The sequence below is a fragment of the Chiloscyllium punctatum genome, chromosome 3, assembly GCF_047496795.1.
Source record: "Chiloscyllium punctatum isolate Juve2018m chromosome 3, sChiPun1.3, whole genome shotgun sequence".
Lineage (NCBI taxonomy): Eukaryota > Metazoa > Chordata > Chondrichthyes > Orectolobiformes > Hemiscylliidae > Chiloscyllium > Chiloscyllium punctatum.
In genome coordinates, this window is record NC_092741.1 from 52,225,597 (window position 1) to 52,251,240 (window position 25,644).

Here is a 25,644-nt window from a genome sequence, read left to right on the forward strand (position 1 = left end):
AATTGAACTGTGAACAATCTTCGATAGTACACCATGCAGAAGTTCTTTTGGTATTCAAATACATAAAGAAGACAAACCTTCAAAATAGTTATCTTCAGCATTATTGCATTTTAAAAATCTGTTATTCAAAAACTAGCAAAAGTCCGAGAACATCTGTGATCAAATAAGTACATATCTCAACAATATTCTCTTAAATACACAATTTCCAATTATTTTTCACCAAAGGAACTGAATCAAAACTTCTCACTCTGGAAACACCTACAATAAAGCTGTGCATGTGTGAGAGAATGAATGGAACTATAAATTTTATCAAGTGTCTGTTTTTGTGACTTACTGATGATTATCAGATTGCAACTGTCATTGGAAATGGCTTTCTACTAAGCTGAAACCAAAAAGTTAACTTTTGATGAGTTTTACATAAGTCATCCTACTTCCTTGAAAACTACCTCTTATGTTTTCAGCATTTAAAATGAAAAGGTTTCCTAACTAGCAGTTTTACTCTGATTCAAGTTTCATCGTGACATTATTACTGATGCTTTCACGAGTCTAAATTTATGCATCAGTATGCTGATTGGAGGTAGACTGTGTTGACATTTTGGAGGATATAGACTGTTACCATCTTGGTTTACAGAATCAACATGGACGTATTTTTTACTTTACCTGACAGTTTTTGTAAAACATCTTCATTCAAATCTAGTAAAATTTCCCTTTAAGCACATAAAACACTTTTGAATGATTTTTAACAATTTTGCCGCATTCAACTATTCCATCATCACCAGGCCCGTGCCATCCTACCATTCCTACCCCTTCTATCAATCCCACCATCTTCAACATGTATCTGTGCTGTTGTGCTTCTCCTACTCTATTATCCACTCCATTGCAGCTGTTAACCAGCACTGGCAGACACACACAGCACACGATCCAATCCTCTGCCTGCTTCCACGTGTGTCCAGCTTTGCTCACCAAATAGAGCAACCAGATGCATGCCTCAGTAATCAGAATTGTATAGTCAAAAATAAAGTACTAGAAATAACAATAAAGTGCAATTCACAAAGAATACTAAAAGCACCTTCACACAATTTACTTAGATTATATCTTCAAGCACCAGAGTCAGCCTGCAGGTGGCACAGATATGCAGTTGAGGGATGTTACAACAGCACTACCATCTTTGTGACATCAATGACATGTCATTACATTTAGCATCAAACTGGATGTGAAAGCAAGACATTCCAAGGAGAGTAAAAAGTTTCAAAATATTTGATAATCAATATGGAGGCAGCGCAATGGTGAAGGCAAGGAAGTGTGGAGGATAGGACAGGTCACAAAGTCACATTAAATGAAGATGATACAACACATTTTATTAGGGCTAAATTATAATATGTATGCAGAACAAGTGACCTATCATTAAACAAAATGTAACAAGAAAAAATGCAAAATGCTGATTCAATGTTCAAAGGAATGAAGTACAACTAAAAAATGTGAAAACAAAAATTCCAGAGAAAGTGGAGTGCTTTTAAAGCTTCAATATTGAATACTTAAATTAAAAGATTTCTCTAAGAAAAAGAAACATATATCAAAAAACAGGTTGGGTAAATAACGAAATCATCATTGTCACACCATCTCTTATGGTTATGAAAGAAACCAGAAAGCATGTTTTAGAGTACAAACTATCAGCAGGCATGAAGAAGATCTGCAAGTCTTGAGGCAAGATAATTCAATACATATTTAAAACAGATAGCAAACCCAAATCAAAGAAGCTGCAGTAGCATTAATTTTTCATCAATGGCAGAGATCAAAAATGTATTTTTATAATACCATTAAGTAGAAAGGCCACAATTAATCTAGAAAAGGAAGATTCTGACAAATTTCAACTCTTTTTCAGGATATTACTGTTCTACCTATATAGCTTAACTGAACTTCCCGGCAGCTTCAATACTGTTACATATGAAATATTTCTATTAAACTGAAAAATCCAAGAAGCCAGGCTAGAAATTATAAATGTTAGAAAGAAGCAAAAAGTGCCAAGCAGAATACTGACAGAATTCTAATAGGGCAGAGCTGTAGTGGCAGAAGTAGTGCTGCTGGAAGTGGTTTGTCAGAGTTGAGCGTCATCTTAAACTGATCGTTGTTTGGACCTCTTAATTCTAACCAACTGGGAAGGTAATACTTAGGGGCATTATCACCAGACTATTAATCCAGAGACCCACACCATGTTCTGGGGACCCAGGTTTGAATTTTGCCATGACAGATGGTGGAATTTGAATTCAATTTTTAATAAAATCTGGAATTAAGAATCTACCGATGACCACTTTCTCCCCACCCCTACCCTCCTCTAGCTTATCTCTCCACGCTTCAGGCTCACTGCCTTTATTCCTGATGAAGGGCTTTTGCCCGAAACGTCGATTTCGAAGCTACTTGGATGCTGCCTGAACTGCTGTGCTCTTCCAGCACCACTAATCCAGAATCTGGTTTCCAGCATCTGCAGTCATTGTTTTTACATCATGAAATCATTGTCAATTGCCAGAAAAATCTGCCTTGTTCACTAATGCCCTTCAGGGAAGGAAATCTGCAACCCTCACCTGGTCTGGCCTACATGTGACTCCAGACCCACAGTAATGCAGTTGACTCTCAATTGTACCCTGAAATGGCCTAGCAAGCCATTCAGTTGTACCAATTGCTACAAAGTCTCAAAGAAATGAAACAGGATGGCTCATCTGACATCAATCTAGGCACTGTAAAAGACCCTACAAAATCCTCCTCACTAATATCTGGGGGTTAGTGTCAAAATTGGGAGAGCTGTTTCACAGACTAGTCAACCAACAGCCTGACATTGTCTGCAAGGTATGATTCTGTGAGTATGGCTATGTCCCAGACACCACCTAGATATGTCCTATTTCACCTGCAGTGCAGACCCAGCAGCACTGTGGTATACAGTCAGAAGGGAGTTGCCCCTGGGAGTTCTCAATATTGACTCCAGATCCCATGAAGTCTCACGGGATTCATGGCTTCAGGTTAAACATGGGCAAGGAAACTTCCAACTGACTACCACATACTGTCCTCCCTTGGCTGATGAATTGGTCCTGCTCCACGTTGAACAACACTTAGAGGGAGCACTGAGGATAGTAAGAGCACAAAATGTACTCTGGGTGGGGGATTTCAAATGTCCATCATCAAGAGTGGCTCAGCAGCAGTACTACTTATTGAGCTGGTTGGGTCCTCAAGGACATAGCTGCTAGTCTGGGTCTGCAGCAGATGGTGAGGGAACCAAGAGGGGAAACATATTTGACTTCATCCTTACCAATCTGCCAGCTGCAGATGCATCTGTTCATGACAGTATCAGTAAGAGTGACCACTGCACAGTCTTTGTGGAGATGAAATCCACACTTCACGTGAAGAATAACCACCATCATGTTGTATGGCAGCATCACCATGCTAAATGGGACAGAATTCAAACAGATCTATCAACTCAATACTGGGCATCCATGAGGCACAGTGTACCATCAACAGCAGCAGAACAGAACTCCAGCATAATCTGTAACCTCATGACTTGGCAAAATCCCTTACTCTTCTATTACCATCAAGCCAGGTGATTAACCCTAGTTCAATGGAAAGTGCAGGAGGGTATGCTAGGAGCAGCATCAGGCATACCTGAAGATGAGGTGTCAACTTGATGAAGCCACCAAACAGGACTACATGCGCACCAAACAACATGATCTGCAAGTGATAGACAGAGCTAAGCCATCTCACGAACAACAGATCAGATCTAAGCTCTGCAGTCCTGCCACATCTAGTCGTGAATGGTGGTGGATAATTAAACAACTTGCTGGAAAAGGCGGCTTCACAAATACCCCCATCCTCAATGAAGAAAGAACCCAGCACATCACTGCAAAAGTTAAGGCTGAAGCTTTGCAGCAATCTTCAGCCAGAAGTGTCAGGTGGATGATCCATCTCAGCCTCCTCCAGTGGTCCCCAGCATTACAGAAATCAGTCTTCAGCCAATTCAAATCATTCCAGGTGATACCAAGAAACGGTTGGAGGCACTGGATACTGAAAAGGCAATGGTCTCTGACAACATTCTGGCAATAGTCCTGAAGAGTGTTGTTCCAGAACGTGCTGCTCCACTAACCGAGCAGTTTCAATACAGTTACAGCACTGGTATCTACTTGACAGTGTGGAAAATTGGCCACGTATGTCCTGTACATAAAAAGCAGGAAAGTTTGACTCGGCCAATTACCACCCCAACATCAGTAAAATGATGGAAGGTGTCATCAACAGTGCTATCAAGCAGCACCTGCTCAGCAGTACCTAGTTTGGGTTCTGCCGGTTCACTCAGCTCCCGACTTCATTACAGCCTTAGTTCAAACATGGACAAAAGAGTTGAGTTTCTCAGGGTAGTGTCCTCTGCCCAACTATCTTCAGCTGCTTCATCAATTACCTTCCCTCCATCATTAAGTCTGAAGTGCGTATGTTCACCAACGATTACACAATGTTCAGCACCTTTCGTGACTCCTCAGACACTGAAGCAGTACATGTCCAAATGCAACAAGGTCTGCACAATATCCAGAAGCACTGCAGAAATTCACCAACGATCCTCCGATAGCACCTACCCAAACTCACAACTACTTCTATTCAGAAAGACAAGGGCAGCAGATATAAGGGAACACTACCACCTTCAAGTTCCCCTCTAAGCCATTCATCATCCTGACTCGGAAATATATCGGCCTTCCTTCACTGTCCCTGGGTCAAAGTCCTGGAATTCCTTCCCTAATGGCACTGTGGATCAACCTACAGTAGATGGACTGCAGTGGTTCAAGAAGGTAGCTCACCGTGACCTTCTTAAGGGTGACTAGGGACGAGCAATAAAATTCTGGCCAGCCAGCGACTCCCACATCCCACAAAATTAATAAATAAAATTTTTAAAATTAAACAACCCAGATTTGGGTTCTGCGTGATTTGCTGCTGTATCTAAATTATGGAGATCAGTAAAGATGATTGAGTAAAATATTTGGCAATGATTTTGATAAGCAAGATGATTCAGGGAGCAAATAAAACTCAAAAATTCAAAATCTCAAGGTGCAAATATTGACTACAAAAATGAACAAAACACCCAATAAATTAGATTTGATGTATAAAGCAAGCCTTAGAAAGGAATTTAGGTTAACTCATCAGTTTTAGTTTCTGAACAATATGATTAGAAATTCAAAATGCATACCAGTACATAAATTCAAAAGATTTTAAGAATCTATAAATGAAGAGAGGACAGAGTAGAATACCAAGCTATGTTAACTCAAGTCAGTATAATTATACTTCTGCAGATCTGCCTTAAGGATTTTCCCTCTCTGATTGATAGTCTGTAACAACATATCTGGGAAAAAAAAACCTTTCATGAAGAGCACTCATCTCACTGAAGAAATTTCAGACTAATACATATTCAACAACCTGATCCAAAAGCTCTGCTCACACTTTGACAGCTGAGACTAATTCTATCTTACCGGCTAAGATAACCTATAATATCTGAAACAAGATATCAATTCATTCGGTCTCCCAGTGTGAGAAAATTCTGATGCAGAAAATTGTCAAAAATGAATCAGTTATTCCTGGCTATGATACTTTCTGCACATAAATTTAGCATAAAGTTATCCAGTAGATTTTAAGATATTTTTCACAAACAGACAAACAAAAAGACAGAAACATTACCTCTGCTCACCTTCAATAGTAGAGATAATGAAGACATCACAAAACTCTTTAAAATGATTAGCATTTTACAATATCTTGTTTGCAAACTAGAACTTACTCTTAATATCCCCTGGTTTGGAGGGCTAGCTGTGAGGAGAGTTTGGACAAACATGGTTTATTTTCACTTGAACATTGGAGGCTGATTGAGAGTGTACAAAATTATTATAGGCAAGGACAATCAAGTCTTTTTTCCCCAGGATAGAAGTATAAGTTTCTAGGGAACGTTGGTTAAGGTAAAAGAAGAAAGTTTAAAGGAGATGAGAGAGGCAAGTTTTTTTTAAAAGACAAAGGGTGGTAACTGCCTTGAATGCACAGCCAGAGGAGATTGTAGAAACAGATACAATAGCAACGTACAACAGGCATCTTGATAGATACTTGAATAGGCAGAGTAAGGAGGAATACAAACTGTGTAGAGGCAAAAGGTTTTAGTTTAAAAAGGCATCATGCATTGATGCAGACTTAGTGTGTTGAAGGTCCTGTTCTTTTACTGTACTGGTCTTTGTTCCAAATCCTTTTCAAATTGAACTTATTTTTAAAGAGTTTAGCATTAAGTGACAATAAAAAAATACCTTTATTTTTTGGAATTGTTGTTCCATTACTCTTAAGCTCTTCTTCGCTTCTTCATCTTTTCCTTCGAGGTCAGCTTCTAGTTTCTTTATTCTTTTCTCTAAAAATGCTCTTGAATGCAGTCTGCCTTCTGTTTCAGAATCTGCTTCAGGTACAGATGCAGCTGCATATATAAGAGCAGGCAACGAATTTGGATACCGCCTTCGAATTATTTCTTCCATTTCTTTAATCTGTCAAAATGCAAATAAGGTATTAGCTGGTTTTATACTTACCCAATGAGTCAAGCGTAATGTTGTCCCATGAACAAAAATGAAAAGAAGGTATAGACTATGAATTGCAGACCAGTCAGTCTAACCTTGGTGATGGAGAAATTATTAGAAAGAATTCTGAGGGACACAATATATCTACACTGGGAGAGACATAGATTAACCAGCGTCTTCAGCATGTATTTCAAGGAAGGTCATGTTTGATGAAGTTTATTTAATTTTTTGAGGAGATAACTAGGAGTGTTAAAAAAGGTAACATATTTGATGTAGCCTATGGAATTTAGCAAAGCTTTTGATAAGGTCACTTGTGACAGACTGGTGAATAAAGGAAGATCTCACAGGAGCAAAGACAAAGTAGCACACTGGAACCAAAACAAAGTGACACACTGGATGCAGAACTGATTGAGAGGCAGGTAGCAGGCAATGGTACAGAGAGATCCCTGTGACAGGAAATCTATTTCCAATGAGATTACGCAACACTTGGGACTGGTGCTCTTGTTGTTTGTGTTGTGATTTGGACTTAAATGTAGGGATATGATCAAAACATTCATGGATGACACAAAACCTGGTAAGGTAGCAAACAGTGAGAAGGATAGCTATAAACTGCATGAGGATATCAACAGACTACTCAGATAGACAAAACAGTAGCAAATTAAAATTAATCTGGAAAAATGTGAGGCAATGCACTTTGGAGTACGAACAAGGTAAAGGTTTAAACTATAAATAGTAGGACCCTGGAAAATCAGAAGAATCCTTATTGTGTCCCATACCCACAGATTTCTTAAAGTAGCAGAGCAGATAGAGGTGTGGCTAAGGTGCCATACTGGTTGTGGCACAGCCTTTATTAAGTGTGACACAGAATATAACAGCAAATACCATATATACTTGCATATAGGTCAAACTTTGAAGATCGTTTTTTCAAGTTGAAATTAGCGGGTTGACTAATGCATGAGGTACTGTTTTTGAGGGGATGAAATTCATGCTTAGTACAAGTGAAAAATGGACAAACAAGAACCATATCTCTATACAAAATAATAAATAACAAAAGGAAAGAAATATGGCCATTATTGAATATTATATACAAAATAACTCTCCATTCTGCCTGCTATGTGAGAACGGTACGGTTGTACCCGTTTTCCAGTTACCAGTATTGCAAAGTGCATGTAGGTGTACACATACATACAAAAGTTAACAGACATACCAGCAGGTGGTTAGGCCATCTACCGGGGGTATTTGTACAACACACAATTCATGAATAAAAACAGAGGAGCAGTAAAAACAAAACAAAAACAAAACGACTGGAAGTACTTTATTAAAAAAGGACCACATGAAACTTTATAATAGAAGATAAACAGTTTACATCAAAAAACTGATATTCACAGCTAAAAACTCTTTTCACCATATATCACAAATATTATGGGATTGATGCTTAAAACAAAAGTTACATGCAAATCCAAGTCTTGCAGCCACCTTCATCCATCCACCCTTTTTCATGGATGAGGGCAACAATGCCTTTTGGAAATTTCTGTTTGGGCAGAGTTTTCTGCTTAAAAATAACCATAGGCTTTAACTTTGTTCCATTTCCCATACAACCAAGTACCACAGTGAATCAATGTGTTTCATGGCCAATAGTCTTAACCAAAACTGTTTTTGCTCCAATCTTGTCCACAGTTCTGTTCCCTGGCATATCAAAGTTCATTAGGGTTTCTTCCACATTGCCGATGCATAAGAGCCTGTTTTTCTTCTGAATCCTGATTACAAAGCCATGGAACTCAATTAACTTGTCATTAAGTTCTGCTGGTAGATGTTGGGCAATCTTGGTCAATCTTGGTTTTCTGTCTAAGCACTGGCTTTGAAATCACTGAATTCATCTTTTTTGCTTCATTGTTGGCACATATTCTTATACATCGTCAAGTCACTATGCTTCTGTTCTGATGACACTGAATTACCCAGTCAGCAATCTTTTCTTTAGTTGTGGTCACTTGTTCAGCTTTCCTCAGTTGGCATACTTCTATTTTGGCATAGCCTTTAACTGTGCGGCTTTTTCCCTCCAATCTCAAACAAGTTTGTCAGAAACACAGGACTACTCTGCAACTTCAATAACTTTTAATTTAAAATGTGCTGTATACTGTGATGCCATTTTGTCAGAAAATTTTGGGGGAGTTTTGCATAAGTTCAGAGCACAACTGTACATAACACCTACTTCTAAGAAACTGAGACAACAGCAGGAAGACAAGGTTGAGGGCTGCCAGAAGGTAGATATTTGCATGCACAGGTCAAATGTATGTATGTAAATATTACATATGTATATATAAAATATACATTTATTTATGTACACACAGTATATGTATGTATTATCAACATTTAATTTAACGAGTTTTGAGAAGAGTTGTAGCACAGGTTTAAGTTCTGGAGCTGTTATGTTCGTTCTCAGACGTTTTGTAGGTAATATCATCAGAGAGTCTCTGGTGAAGCACTGGTGTTATGTCCTGCTTGCTATTTATGAGTTTAGATTTTCTTGGTTGGTGATGTCATTTCCTGTAGTGATGGCATTACCTGGTCTTTTTCTCAGAGAGAGGTAGATGGGATCTAAATCAATGTGTTTGTTCTGGTTGGAGCACACTAAAACAGCAGCTAATGAACTTAAAATACCCTATAAAGACAACAAGCAAAACGAACGTCATTTACAAAATACCTTGCAAGAACTGTAACAAACACTACATTGGACAAACAGGCAGAAAATTAGTCACCAGGATGCATGAATATCAACTAGCCACAAAAAGACAAGACAAACTATCACTAGTATTCTTACATATGAATGCAGAAGGACATCACTTTGACTGGGACAAGCCAAGCAGAAATATGCACGAGAATTCCTAGAAGCATGGCATTCCAACTGGAACTCTATCAACAAACACATCGATTGAGATCCCATCTACCTCGTTCTGAGAAAAATAATAGGAAATGACATCACTGGAAATGATGTCACAAACCCAACAAGATCTAAACACATAAGTAGAAAACAGGACATAATACCAGTGCTTCACTGGAAACTCATTGATGATGCTACCGAGTATGGTGATGTAATGTCTGAAAATGAACCTATCAGCTCAGCAAGCAAACTTACACCCAGAAATTCAATTTAATGATTTGAAAATCACATTGCGCAAATATATGCTGGTGCACATAACGTGATGATACAGGTATTGCATTTGGATCAAAAATGTGCAAATTGTGTGCTTTAAGGCTGCATTAATAGTCAGGAAGAGAGCCTTGAAAAACTAGGGTCAACTTATACATGAAGTATATGAAAATAACAAGATTGTTTTGGCCAAAATAAGGGGTTTACCTCTACATGAGATAGATCTATACATGAGGATATACGGCAGGTTATGCTAGAACCATTATGTTTGATTTTATGCTATGTAGGTCATAATACTGCGTGCAGTTCTGGTTACTGCATTATTGGAAGAATGTAATTGCACTAGAGGGCGTGCAGAGGATATTTATCAGGATGCTGCTTGAGCTGCAAGGTCTAAGCCATGAGGTATAATTGGATCGGCTGGGATAGTTTTCCCTAGAGCAGTGAAAGTTGAGATGACATCTGATAGAAGTGTAGAGGATTGAAAGGCAAAAGAAGACATTTTCCTATTAGTAGAGGGATCAAGAACCGGGGGGTGGGGGGTGGATTTAAGCAAAAAAGTAGAAGACTAAAAAGAGACAGATAAATCCATTCAGAGGGTGGTGGGAGTCTGGAATTCACTGTCTGAAAGGGTGGTTAACTCATAAACCCTTGGAACACTTTGCAGTATTTGAATATTCACAAGCATTGCCATGGTCATCAAGACTATTGGCCAAATGCTGGAAAATGGGATTAATCAGACAGTTGCTGACTGGCAAGGACATGAAGGGCCAATTAGCCTCCTTGTGTGCTGATCATCTATGAATCATCATTATGCAATGATCAACAAAGGGCTTTTTTTTGCTGCTTTGTTATTTTCCATTATCACTTGCATTTGTGTCAACAAGCTTTATATTCAATCTCAGAATGAGTATCTCTGGCTAGGCCAATATTTATTGTCCATCCCGAAGTGCCTTGACATGGTTCTTAAATTCCCACAGTCAATGGGGTATGTGGACATCCATAGTGCTGTTTGGCAGGGAGGACCATGATTTTGACCCTGTGATAATGAAGAGGCAGTTATAGACTGCAAAGTCAGGATGGTTCATAGCTTGAAGGGGAACTTATAAATGGTAATGTTTCCATGAACCTGCTGTCCTTGTCCTTCTACATGGTAGAGTTCGCAAGTTGATTAATTTCTGGAGTAGCTTTGATGAGCTCCTCCAGTGTTTTTCAGTGGTGGAGAGTGTGACTATTTGGGGATGTACCAGCTGTACCATCTCCCCAACCACATATTCATCTGCTCTATGCTCCTTTTTAATATACATCAGCGAGAGGCACCAATCTGAAGAGCACTACATCTGAGATCCAACTTGCTGGTCTGCTACAAAGGTCCCTAAAAATTTGCTTGAGGGACACCGTTCTTCTTTCTATCCACGTAGTGGAACAATACGAAGTATAACCTCTAGCTGTTCATTCTTCTTACTTCAGCATGCTGGAGTACTACATCCTTACATTACAGCGTTACTACATCCTTACATTACAGGAAGAATTATCTGACTAACTTTATTCACAAAGTGGTTTGTCCTGAGCTGGCTGATGAGGCTGGACAAAAAGTGAAACAATGATCTACAGGAAGGTTCCAAATTATATATGTTAGGCAAGTTATAAAAGAAAATACTTTTCTTTTATGAATTTAATACAGCCCAACGTACCTTACAGCAATGCTGTATTTTTGAAGTTAAAATTCAAACAGGTCCAGGTTATAGTCCAACATGTTTATTTGAAAGTACAAACTTTTGGTGCACTGCTCCTTCACCAGGTAGCTAATGGGGCAGGATCATAGGACACAGAATTTATAGTAAAAGATCAAATGGTCATCCAACTGATGCGATATATTGAACAAACCTCAATCATCTTGCACACCAATATAAAGACTTTACAGCAATCTTGGTTTGTTCAATACATCGCATCAGTTGTGTGACACTTTGATCTTTTACTATAAATTCTGTGTCCTAGCTGCCTGACGATGGAGCACAGCTCCAAAAGCTTGTACTCCCAAATAAACCTGTTGGACTATAACCTAATGTGTGATTTTTAAATTTGTCCACCCCAATTCAACACCTCCGCATCATGTACTTTTGAAATATAGACACCATTTAGACATAGGAAATGAAGCAGCTAATCTGCACACAAGGTGCCACAAACAGCAAAGTGATAATGGTCAGATAATCCATTTTAGTGATATAGGCTAGGATAATGGGAAAAACTGTCACTTGCTTTTCTTTTGAAATAGGGCCAAGGGTCATTTTAGAGAGTAGACAAGGCTTCATTTTAATGCTGAACATGAAAGTTGGCACCTCAGAGTGCAGCTCTTCCATCATACTGCACTGAAGAAGTATCAGCATAGAGTTTCTGCTCAAATCTCTGGAGTGAAACTTGAGTGGATGCCAAATAAAGATCACAGCTTGTTAGAGAATCCTGACCTGAGCTGAAAGAACTTATGTAGCAGGCTCAAGTTCCCTTGTGAATCAGCAACCTTAAAGAGATAACTCAGTCCTTTACTCACAGACCACTAATAAACTGGATAGATTTTTTCCCCCAAAAATAAATTAACAGAGAGACAGTGTGTACCTGACCTTTATCTCTTAACTGATAAATTGCCAAGTGAAACACTTGTAGCTGCACCTGAATGTGGTCAGAAATCTGCAAAGTCGAGAAATTCACATGTGCACATATTTTGCACAAGGTCCCGGAGGAGTGGATTTTTATATTTATTGTCTAGGTGGAGAGGTGGATAAGAAAACATAAAATTACTGGCTGAGGAAAATGCATGCAAGTTACTAAGCCCACCTAATACAACTTCCCTTAACTTGAATCGTTGGGAAATCAGAATTAGGAATATAGTACGATTACATCCATCAGATGTTCCTCCAAGCCTCCTACTGGGTGAGATGGATTGTTCAAGAAGCCAAGACAAAAATCTATACTGCAATTTCTTTAAATAAAATATTATATAATACTGACTCTTACATTCAAACTAGAAAGAAAACTAAACTGCCAAGAGGAAATATAATTGACATAACACCAAATGATAAGTTGCTGACCCTAGGTAAAAATGCCAGATTAGTCTCAAAGATTTTCCCATATATACTTGTAATTCAACAGGAGACAAACTTAGGCCACAATGTTAAAAATCACATAACACCAGGTTATAGTCCAACAGGTTTAACTGGAAGCACAAATCACCTGATGAAGGAGTGGCGCTCTGAAAGCTAGTGCTTCCAAGGAAACCTATTGGACTATAACCTGGTGTTGTGTGATTTTTAACTCCAGTCCAACACCGGCATCTTCAAATTAGGCCACAATAACATACTTTACCTACACAAAAACGTACAAACACAAATTTGAGTAGTGGTATTCACACCAATAATTTAAGATCTCAATCAAAACGAGTAACAGTATAACTTTCTACAATAACTTTCCTACATAAAACAGGGAAGCCTGACTACTTGCAAGTAGGAAACATACTGTGTAAAATTGTAATATAACATTATATGCAAATGATGTAACTGATGATGATGCAACTCTGACAACTGTAGGACTAAGAGAAGACAACATCCCAGAATCAGCATGTTAAGAGAGATCTTAGACATTATACTATACAACTGTAATCTGCAATATACAAATTTAAATAAAAGTGTTACAGTACATCAGGAGTGGAAGAGCTTTCCTTAAAGGTAAAGAACCAATATCTTCAAAGACAATACATGTGGAGATACCCAATACGCAGGACACAGCTGAAAAGACCATTGCAGAATCGGTGATCAGAGCATCGAAACGAATCTTCATATGTAATTTCCAGAAAAACAATTATATCAAACCATGAGCCCCAATTTGCGAGCAAGCATTTCAAAAGTTCACCAACAGACAGGTATCAACCAGGTGGCAAGTCCTTGGCTTCATCCTCATTCAAATGGACAGGCAGAGAGGTCACTGATCCATAAGAATACAGAATAGGAATTATGTTGCTCTGTAACTGTGCAGACATCGGACAATGGGTACTTGCAAGCTAAATTGTTAATGGTAAGGAGGTTAAAAATGGATGTATCAGTTATAAAAATGCAACCTCAGATCAAATATTACCTCTCAAAAGAGTAAAAGTAAAACAAATGGAGAAATGTCACTGTTGAAATGGGGGTGGTACAACTATAGATTGGGGAAAAACTGGAGTGATCTTAAATACTAGGGCAGAAAGTCTGGATATTGGGCAGTAAGTTAAGAGCCAGAATCATCGAAGAAACAAGTTAACCTAGATCTTATCTTGTACAATCAGAAGGAACATTCAGGAGAAATAGGAAAATTGATTTTACTCTGACCAAGAGGGATATCTTGTTTGATTAGTGCAAGAATGAAGAACATAACACATCAGACAATGTACAGAGTGGTACAATAACTTTGGACACAGTACAACAATGTCACCTTGGCTCGAAATCAATCAAACTCGATTAGGATGTTCAGTTGGAGTTTCAGACTGACCACTGAGATCTTGGTTAGGGTTGGAGGGAAGGTAACGATAGTAGTGATATTGATGCTAGTTGGGATGTTAGTACATTAAAAGGAAAGTCAAGGTTTTATGTGGACCGAGTAAGGAGAAACTTGGGAGAGATGAGCAAATGATGGAGTAGGAGAGATTGATCAGTAGGAGAAATTGAGAGAAGACATCAGAGTAGAAGAAGCATGCATAGAACCAGTAATCTATAATAGGATCAATTTGCATCCAATGTTACTATTGGACAGGACAAATCCCAGAATTAAATACAGTTTGATAGAAATGAAACACAATATAATCTAAATTAGTGTGATGGTCATTCACTGAAACATAAGCACGCTGGACTGCAGATTTGGTTTTAACAATACTACAGAATAAGTTTATTACACCAAAGAAAACAAAACAAAACAAAACAACTCAAATTCCCTAGCTAGAAATATTTCCAAACTTCTGGCAAAATAAAATCCATTCTATTCCCCAACACCATTACATCTCAGTTAGTCAAAACTCCAGAGAAATGTTCCTTCCCCACCAAATCTAATATATATATATAACTTAACTGTTTTTTCTCAGTTCTGACCCCATGAGCTGCGACACCTTTTTCCTTCACCATTCACGCGACAAGGAGCTTAGTTTCTCCTCAGTGTTTTTATAATCTGCATGGTTTCAAAAAAATATTCCTGGTCTGGACATCTTCCCAAACTAAAACCTTTATTTCTTTAACTGCTGGTTTTTTTTTGCTAAGCTAAAATCAATCTTTGATTATTGTAAATTCAAGAGCTCTTATGTCTTAAATCCCTACAATATAACATAAACAGAATTCAGTTAACACTCCAGGATACATTATATATATCACACCCCTTTCATACAAAATAAAGGAATATTACAGTCCATCAGGAATTTACTCAAAGATAAGGAATCATTAGCCACCAGTATGTATAACCCAGGGCTACTGAAAACCAGTGTCTGGAATGTAGGTGGCAGAATTAGCTTAACGCACATGATAAACTGTCCCTCATAAACTTACCCCAATAAAACCAATTTTGAAATGAATGTCTGGCTTAGTTCAAAGTTTTTGAGTTGCGCCATGATATAGAACCTATTGTGTTAAATATTGCCATTTAACAACAAGGAAACTTGAAATTTAGTGTTGAAAACAATACAAACCTGCCGCTCAAGATCCTGAATACGTTTGGCTTCCAGAGCCCTCACTTTTGCACGTTTCTCAGGAGGCGAATTTTTATCTCTGGAATAAGCAGTAAGCTTTTCTACCTGATGAAGCAAGAGAAATATTGTTAAACTTTACAACTTCAGAAACCTGATCACTTCAAAGATAGAACAGAATGGAATAATGATTTCCAAGTTTAGACGCATGTTGTATACAAGTACATATCCATGAAAAGAAATAATATAGGTAGGTGCGTATGTGGTATTGATAAGCCAGATGTTACTTGGCTGAAAAGCTGCTCAGCTGAGTTAATGACGAAGGTATAAAGGTGGCAACTGTAAGGATGTGGAAAGAAGTTGAGGAAAGATATTTGTTAATTGATGATGTAGTAAAAGTGATTTGTAAATGCAGCAGTAAGAATAACCCAATTACAATGTTCATGGCGAGTCAATGGCTACATGCTTACAACTTAATTTGTATTAAATCTCTTCTGACATAATTACGTTAACACATGTGATGCTGGAAAAGAAGTAATATTTTCCTTGCAGGTAAATAACTCTGTACTCAACAGTCAGATGAAAATATGGGAAAGAAGGTACTTTCTCAATCACACAGCCTATCAAACTGCTCAGTTGTATGAAATCACTGTGCATTGTGAAAGTTGTCCACATCCATTACCCTCTGTCACAAAGGAATAAAAAGCTCAGCCAAAAGGGTTAGATCAGAAAATCTGCAGATATTCAAAACTTTAACATTTTTGGCCTAAATTTCAGTTTTAATGAAGATGCAACTGCCGCAATAATTTTTCTGTAATTTCTCAGAATGCACTTAGAAATGCAGTACGTATCTTACAGGAACACTAAGTCATCCACAAACAAGATTAACATTCTGAACTTTGGCTTTTGCCTGTCCTGCTCATTAATGTAGCTACTTTAGAAAGGTCATATTACTTAATGGTGACTCTTTGCAATACTGTCTCCTAAAAATTGACTCTATTTTGATGTAACAGTCTTCTACCAACTACCTGTCTAAGCTTCAAATATTATTGTTTACAGAATTTCTCAATAAATGACAACAATTTTAAGAATTCCTGGATGCCACAAAACTACAATCAGTTTAAGCTGATGATATGAGAAGCATTTGTCAAAGAGATAAAATACATTTTCTTTTGGCTCATAAATAATTATTCTACATAATTTGTTCAGTGAATAGCAACTGGGGGGACTGCAATTCATTAAGTTTATGTTTAAGGTATACTTGCAGTAATGCAACTTGTGAAGCTGCAAGTGACACCAATTTAAGATTTTGGATACCTAAGTAATTCACCAGTAACCACTCAATACTCAAATCAAACTGTAGCAAGAAAAGGTTCAAGATTAGCTTCTGGTCCATTTGTATTTATCCAAAATATAAAGCTGCATCTATTTCCCAAAATATAAAGCTGCATCTATTTCTATTAAATGCATTCAGTACCTGCTCCTTCAGCTTCTCAATTTCTAGATTTGCTGCTTTAAGCCGTGATGCATCCTTATCCAACATCTCCTGGTTTTCAGCATACCACTGTAACCTTTTGTTGAGACGCTGGATTTCTTGCTTATACTGTTCTTCCATTATTTTCATTTCAAATTCTTTATCACCTGGATAAAATATCTTCTTAAAAACCAGGAATATGACTTGTGATTTAAAAATATATAATTAAACTTTTTTAGGTTAGAAAAGACACTCCATTCATCTTAATTTTTCCAAGTCCCATCATCACACTTTCCCATTGTAGTATCCAGTTTTCATTCAATTAAAGATTTTTATCTTGACTATTTTATCTGGGCTCATTCCAAATTTTGCTTTCTGCTTCCACACAATCCTGCCCATTCTTAAGATATAATAGTATTTATTTGATGTTTAGTCTTTGCCAAATACCCCATATCTTTGATTCAGCATTGATTTTAAAAGAAAAACTATCTTGGTGAAGCATCTAATGATGTTGTTCAAGGTTTAGATGCAAGTTTTAAGACAGACTAATAGAAGCATTCAGTTTGCACTCTGATGTCTAAAATCAGCTTGTGCACATAGCTCATGGAGATTTAAAAGCTGAAGAGCGCATTCAAGTGACAAAAAATTATGATAGTGATACAGTAGGGCCTATTTATTTCTGACTTCCATTATTTTATCCCAGTACTGGAACTTTAATAGACTGTAATGCTTTTAAAAAGGAATTGAGACAGAATTAAACTGGCCGTAATAATCAGTTGACCGTATAGGTTAGCTATGTTTCATGAAGCCAACGCTAAATTAATTAAAATGTCTGAACTGAAATTAACACATTTTACAAAAAAAGGTGTGGACAGAATTTTAGCTGCCCCTGAATAATGGGGGCAACAGCAAATCAGTTGAGAAAACATGGCAAGAGGAATCAGATTCTTAACAGAGGGGAAAAAGGTTCAATTTCCACCTAAGGTTTGAACAATGAAAGCAGAATAACACTAGTGAAATGCATGCATTAATTATTATTCACACCTTGTTTATATGCAATTTGGTATTGTCCTATTGTGGTAGAGAGAAACTTGACAGTGACCAGGCAACACCTGCCCCATGAGAGGGTAGGCTGTCTTTAACATTATACAAAATTGTGTCGTAAGAATACTGATATCACACAATGTGCTGAAATCAATTAATTTTAAATTATTAATGAATTTTTTTCTTTCAACAATCTGTTCACCAAATATTTCAGGAGCCAAATGATACCAGGTTATAGTCCAACAGGTTTATTTGAAATCACATGTTTTCGAAGTGCTGCTCCTTCATCAGGTGGCGTGAACAGCTGGATACTGCAACTGGAAAAATGTGAAGATGTGTACGGAAAAATTAAGATGGATGGACTGCCTTTTCTAGTCTAAAATCCACGTAATGCATGAAAGAGTACAAGTTGATAAGTTCAACTCCATAGTTTCAACAAAATGTAAATTGCCTTCATGAGGTCAAACTGCACAACTTACCTGAAGTATAAGTAAGTTGCATTTTAGCCACATTACACTCTTTTGACATCTTTTCCAGGTCCACCATTAACGCTTGCTTCTCTTGTTTTAGTTTTTTAATTTCTTCAATATATTTAGTCTCTTCTTTCTGAAAGGGGAGAGTTGAAAAGAACTGAAATAAAGAGGGATAGAACCTGTTCAGATGACTTTCTTGAAAATCAGTCATTAGCCAGGAATAATTAGGATACAACTTGTCAAAACAGGGTGCTTCATCCAGGAGGCAGCAGAAAATAAAAACAGAGTCCAGTAAAATGAAAGATCTTTCCAAAGGCACAAAACAGAATACTGGCAACCAAGCAGATCCCTGTTTAGCTTAAATAAGGGAATTGCAATGAAATGAGGTTAGAGTTAGCTAATGTGGACTAGGCAGATACATGAGCAGGAAGGACAGTAAGCAAGCAGTAGCAGATGTTTAAAGAGGTAATTCTTGATTCTCAGCAAAAATATATTCCAGTAAGGAGGAAATATTTTAAGAGAGTGATAAATGAATCATGTCTAACCAAGGAAGTTTAGGAGAGTATTAAGTTGAAAAAAACAACTTGAAAGAAAAAGCATAGAAGGAGATAAAATTCAGTGACAGCCCTGAAGACTGGGATAAATTCAGAATCCAGCAAAGGTTGACTAAAAAGACAATAGACAAGAGGGGGAGACAGACAGAAAGAAAGAGAGAGAGAGTAAATCAACTCAATGTCAAATTCGTGAGGAATGTAAAACCAGACAACAGGAGTTTCTTTAAATATGTAAAAAAGGAAGTGAGACCAAAGCGTCTATAGATCCCTTAGAAAATGAATCTGGGGAGATAGCTATGGGTAACAAGGAAATGGTAGAGGAGTTAGATGTTTTACATCAGTATTTACAGTGGTAAATACTTTGAACATCCCATTAATACTACAGACTACAGGACAGGAATTAAGCACCATGATCATCACTAGAGAAGTTGTATTAAAGAAACTAATAGGACTAAAGACAGATAAGGCCCCCTGGCTCAGACAGCTTTCATCTTAGGACCCGAAAATAAGTAGCTATAGAGATAATGGGTGCACTGATCCTTGGATTCTCGACAAGTACCAGAGGATTGAAAACCTGCCACTGTGACATCCCTATTTAAAAAGGGAGGGAGGCAAACATCTATTTACTATAGACTGAATAGCCTGACACATATTGTTGGAAAAACATTGTAATCAATTATTAAGGAAGCAGCAGCGCATTTGGAAAATCATTATCTAATCAAGCAGAGTCAGTATGGCTTCATGAAAAGAAATTTTGTCTGACTAATTCTTTAGTTCTTTTTAGGTAGTCTCAACCAGAGTGGATAGAGGGGAATTAGTAGGTGCATTGTGTTTAGATTTTGACAAGGTTCATCACAAAAACTTAAATTCTAAGAGCCCCAGGGTAATGGAGGTAATATAATGGCAGAGATACAGAATTGGCTAATGGATGGAACCAGTGTGGAGAAAGGGTGCTTTTCCGGGTTGACACCCTGTAACCAGTAGGGTTCCACAGGTATCAGGGCTGGGACTGCAAATGTTTACTATATATATTAAAGACTTTGAGGAAGAAATCAAATGTACTGCAACTAAATTTGTAGACAACACAAAAAGGGAGAAAGGCAGATTTCAAAAGTTATACAGTTTACAGAGAGATATTGATAGGTTAAGTAAGTGGTCAATAAGTTGGTAATTGTAGCAAAATTTTGAAAAATGCGAAGTCGTCCATTTTGGAAGGAATGGAGAACAATAGAACAGAATAATATTTGAATGGAAAAAAAATCGAAGAAAGCTGCAATACAAAGGGACTTTGAGTACTTGTGTACAAAACACAAAGCTAGCACACAAGTGAGGAGAGATCAGGAAGGTTAATGGAATGTTGACCTTTTTTTCCACAGAGGCTTGAGTAAAAGGGTCAGGAAACCTTACTGCAACTGTACAAGGTGAGGGTGAGACTACATCTGGAGCACAGTTGGTTCTGATATAAAGCAATAGTTCCATTCTGGTGCGATCTGGCATTATAAGAAAGTCATACAATAGCTGCACCATTTAAACTAATGGGGCCAGAATCATGTTATAGCCAATACAGGTAAAGAAAGTTTGCATTCTTCAAATAATGGTCGAAATACTTCAATCATGTTAAAGCCAATTAATGTTGAAGAAACACACATTATAGTACGGTGATAGTTTTGATGCCCTGGTTTAATGAAGAATATCATTTCGGTGGAGGCAATTCAGAGAAAGGTTCATGAGGATGATCCCTGGTAAGGAAGAATTGTCTTATGAACAAAGGTTAAACACATTGGGACTCTACTCACTGGAGTTCAGAAGAAAGAGGGATGATCCTATTCAAACATATAGAATTCTTAAGGGTCTTGACCAGGTAAATGCTGAAAGGATGTTTCTCCTTATGGGAGAGTCTAGGACCAGAAGGCCTACTCTCAGAATAAAGGGGTGCCAATTTAATACAGGGTTGAGGAGGAATTTCTTCAATTAGAGAGAGATGGGAGTCACATAGAACTGTGGAGGCAGAGTCCGTGAGTGTATTTAGGAATGACAGAGATAGAATCTTGATCATCAGGGGAATCAAGAGTTACGAGGAGAAAGCAGACAGTGGTTGTAAGCAGTGTTGTATCAGCCATGAACTATTCGCGAGTGACGGAGCTAGTTCGAGGAGGCATTGGACTACTCCTGTACCTACTTCCTATGGCATTATGGTTATGGTCACTGCAATACAGTCTATCCTGTGTGCCTTTTAATAAAGAGACTAGCATAACACAGAGGTAGAAAACTGATTCTGACCAAGAGAATGTAATGCAAATTTTAAAAAGTTACAGCTGTTTAATCAATGTTTCAAAGATAACTTACAGAATTTTTTGAAATGTGACCAAATTGAAGAACTTTAAATTCCTATTCATTTGCTTACAAAACAGCTCTCACCAGGGGTCTGAGATGGACATATACTTCCTATTTAGCTTTGTTTAAACTATAATGAAAATAAAATTCAAAGCTCAAATTAATAAGGAGATTAGAATAATAACAACTTAAGTATTCTTACGGTATACTGAAGCCTATTAGAAACTGGAATGCTAATCATAAACATTAATGGAGCTGTGCTTTTTGATGCAGCATTAAAAGTGACAACATACCATTGTAAATACAATAAACTGTAGGAGAACAGAGACTCTGAAATTTGTCCATAGCGTTCATAATAGGAAACAAGTGGTTCCTTGAAAGACAAATGACATGAATAATAGCACAGCTTTTAAATTATTTTTTATTTTAAACACGTCCTATTTAGGATGCCAGAAAAGTACTAAGTTGTGCACACAAGTTCTAGAATTAGGATAAAAGGTAGAATTCAAGCAATTTTAATTCAACTTCATCTTATTCAACTGAAAATAACTGGAAACCAAATTGGAAAAGCCTTTTTACATTTAGTAGTTACCATATTTCCAATTTTAGAGCTTCCTACCAAAGATATATCTTTTGAAATAAGACACATCCACTTGCCAAACATTGGTTGCGGAGCTCACTTGTGGAATTTTATTCAGATCTGTGCCTCAGACTCCTAAAAGATTTTTTAAACAAAAACTTTAAATTGTCTCTCACAGACAATTATAATTTATAACAGAGGAGAATCTAAGCCCCTTAGACGCCAACAGCAGGAGGAGGAGGTGACAGTGGGATAGTGGTAGTATCACTGGATCCCACCAAGGCAAATGGTGAAGTCTGAATACAATCGGGTTCATGAGTACCCTTTAAAGAAAAAAAAATTGACATCCTTATCTGGTATGACCTACATATGACTCCAGATCCACAACCCTGTGATCAAGTCTCCTGAGAGCAGTTGGGGGAGGGGCTCTATAAGTGACCAGCCAGTGACCTCCACATCCCATGAATACGTTTTTAAAAATCTGTAACTAACTTTCTGATCTTTTTGTCATGGTTTGAGGTTTGTCATCCTCCACTCTTCAATCCAATGAGCATTAGTGTTGCATCTCTGTTTATGTTGATGTACAGCTGCTGTATGGATATTAGGGTCTATAGTACAACAGCTTTTTCAAATGTTGTAAGATAGAAATTACAAAAATATACATCACTTCATACTTTAGAACATTAGAAATAAGATACTTTACATACTTGATGGTGAAAATGTACACCATCCTTTGAGACAGTTCAGTAGGTGGTGAAGACATGGACAAAATAAAGCATTTGGGAGGTGCAGAAAGCCAAACTGTATCTGAATGCAAGGACTGGTAAGTCATATGAACATACAGTATTGATTGGCATGTAGGAATATGATACTGTTGAAATTACTGAGACACAGTTAAAGGAAGGACAGGACTGGCAGCTCAACATTCCAAGGTAAAGAAGTTTCAGGCACAGTGGTTGGGGGTGGGGGTGTGCAATCTGAAATAGGTGGGAGCATTGCATTATTGATAAAGGAAACCATCACTACAGTAATGAGGGAGGGTGTCCTAGAAAGGTCTTCAAATGAGGCCATCTGAGTAGAGCTTAGAAATAATAAAAACAGGATTACTTTGGTGGTATTATACTACAGGCTTCCCAACAGTCAGGGAGAAATAGAGGAGCAGATATGTAGGCAAATCACTGAAAGATATGAGAGAAACAGGGTTACATTTGGAAGAGATTTCAACTTTATTAACATTAACTGGAATCACCTTAATATTAAAGGATTAAAGTGCATCTGGAGAGGTTTTTGTGCTAGTCCATAGACAATCCTACTAGAGACGGGGCAGTGCTTAATCTAATCCTAGGGAACGTAGCCAGTCAAGTAGTTGACATTTCAGTGGACAAGCAATTTAGAGATAGTGACCATAACTCTGTAAGTTTCAAAGTCATTATGGAAAAGGATAAAGTAGAAGTTAAATATCTAACTGATTTAAATATCATTACACAGGATGTAGCAAACATAGACTGGGAGCAGTCATTTACAAGTAAGTCTACATTTGGAAAGTGGAATCTTTTAAATGTAGCATAGTGTCAAGTCAGGACCACATTGTTCCTTTAAGAGTGAAAGGCAAGGGCAGCAGGTCTAGGGAATCCAGGGTGTCAAGGGAAAAAAGACAATTAAAAAAAACTGCAGCTGCTGGAAATCAGAAACAAAAATAAAAATTGGTGGAAAAACTCACCTCTGGCAGAATCTGTGGACAGAAAGCAGAGTTAACGTTACGGGTCAAGTGACTCTTCTTCTCTGGACCCAAAACACTAACTCTGCTTTCTTTCCACAGATGCTGCTAGATCTGCTGAGTTTTCCCACCAATTTCAGTTTTTGCTTCTGGATGTCAAAGGAGTTTGATAAAGACAAAGAAGGAAACATACATCAAAACAGGGGAGGCCATTGAAAACATAGGCAGCTTAAAAAAAAAATTACGTGGACAAAGACAGCCATGAAATATTTTTGGAGATGGAATGAAGGAAAATCCAAAGGCTTTTTATAAGCATATTAAGAATAAAAAAAATTACCAGGGAAAAAATGGGACCAACTAGAGACCAAAGAAGCAACCTGTGCCTGGAGCCGGAGGACATGAGTGAAGTCTGAAATGAATACTTCTCAATATAGGTTTGCTGACTGAGCTAGACGGTTCATGTTTAGACGTTTCATCACTATACTAGGTAACATCTTCAGTGAGCCTCTGGATGAGGCATCGGTAGCATGGCCCGCTTTCTATTTATGTGTTTAGATTTCCTTGGGTGGGTGATGTCATTTCCTGTTAATTTTCTCAGGAGGTGGTAAATGGGTTCCAAGTCAATGTGTTTATTGATAGAGTTCCAGTTGGAATGCCATGCTTCTAGGAATTCTCGTGTGTCTTGTTTGGCTTGTCCTAGGAGAGATGTGTTGTCCCAGTCAAAGTGATGTCCTTCCTCATCTGTACATATGGATACTAATGAGAGTGGTCATGTCGTTTTGTGGCTCGTTGAAGTTCATGTTGCCTGGTGGTTAGTTTTCTGCCTGTTTGTCCAATGTAGTGTTTGTTACAGTTCTTGCAAGGTATTTTGTAAATGACATTAGTTTTGCTTGTTGTCTGTACAGAGTCTTTCAAGTTCATTAGCTGCTGTTTTAGTATGTTGGTGGGTTTGTAGGCTATCACGATGCCAAGAGGTTTGAGTAGTCTGGCAGTCATTTCCGAGATGTCTTTGGTGTAGGGGACGGTGGCTAGGGTTTCTGGGCGTGTTTTGTCTGCTTGTTGGGGTTTGTTGCTGAGAAATCAGCGGACTGTGTTCATTGGGTACACATTCTTTTTTAATACACTGTGTAGATGATTTTCCTCTGCTCTGTGTAGTTCCTCTGTGCTGCAATGTGTGGTGATTCATTGAAATAATGTTCTAATGCAGCTTCATTTGTTGGAACCTTCTAGCTCAATGAGCAAACCTACATCCAGAACCTCAACCTGAACTACAAATCTTCTCAAAACTCACTAATGAATATTTCTCATCTGTGTTCACAAACGAGAAAGACATTGCAGCCAAGCATTTCAGTTGGGATGGTGAGATTCTAGAACATGTTAACATTAGTAATGAGGAGACATTAGATGTTTTGGTGGGCATAAAAGGTGCGTAAATACCCAGAACCTGATGGCATGTACTCCATGATGCTATGGGAGGCAAGTGAGATTTTTGTGGGGATTTATGTAATACTTCACCGGCCACAGGTCAAGTGCCAGATGACAGGAAGGTAGCTATTGTTACTCCTTTGCTCAAGAAGAGCAGCAAGGGTAGACCAAGTAATTAGAGATCAGTTGGTCTGATATCAGTAGTAGGGAAATTGTTGGAAAAAAATTCTGAGCAATGGAATTAATCAACTCTTGGAAAGGCAGAATTGTTCGTACAGATTTGTTAAAGGGAGATTCTGTCTGACAAATATAATTGAAAAGGTGACGAAATATTTTGATATTTAGATGTCCAATGAGCGAAGAATATACACAGTGAATGGTAGATCCCTAGGGAGGATTGACAAACAAAAGGACCTTGGTATGCAAGTCCTTAGATACTTGAAAATGTCAGATAAGGTAGGCAGGGGGATGATGGAGGAGTATGGGATGCTTGCCTTCATTAGCTATAGTGTAGAATAAAGGAGCAACAAAGTCTTGATACAACTTTATAAAACATTGATTAAGCCATAGATGGAATGCCTCTTGCAGTTCTGGTTGCCACATTATTTGAAGGATTCGATTGCACTGCAGAGGGTGC

The 25,644-nt window shown here is 37.8% G+C and overlaps 1 protein-coding gene across 7 annotated transcripts in view; it reads right to left on the bottom strand.

The window, feature by feature from the left end:
- Positions 1-25,644, bottom strand: part of cep162 (centrosomal protein 162) — a 122,136-nt gene that overhangs the window by 20,353 nt on the left and 76,139 nt on the right. For all 7 annotated transcript variants that reach the window (XM_072553333.1, XM_072553314.1, XM_072553295.1 and 4 more), the window contains 4 exons: positions 18,404-18,530; positions 16,884-17,047; positions 15,410-15,514; positions 6,306-6,533 (listed from right to left, as the gene is read on the bottom strand). In XM_072553333.1, the coding sequence (XP_072409434.1) occupies positions 6,306-6,533; positions 15,410-15,514; positions 16,884-17,047; positions 18,404-18,530 (624 nt within the window). The remainder of the gene's footprint in view (positions 1-6,305; positions 6,534-15,409; positions 15,515-16,883; positions 17,048-18,403; positions 18,531-25,644) is intronic.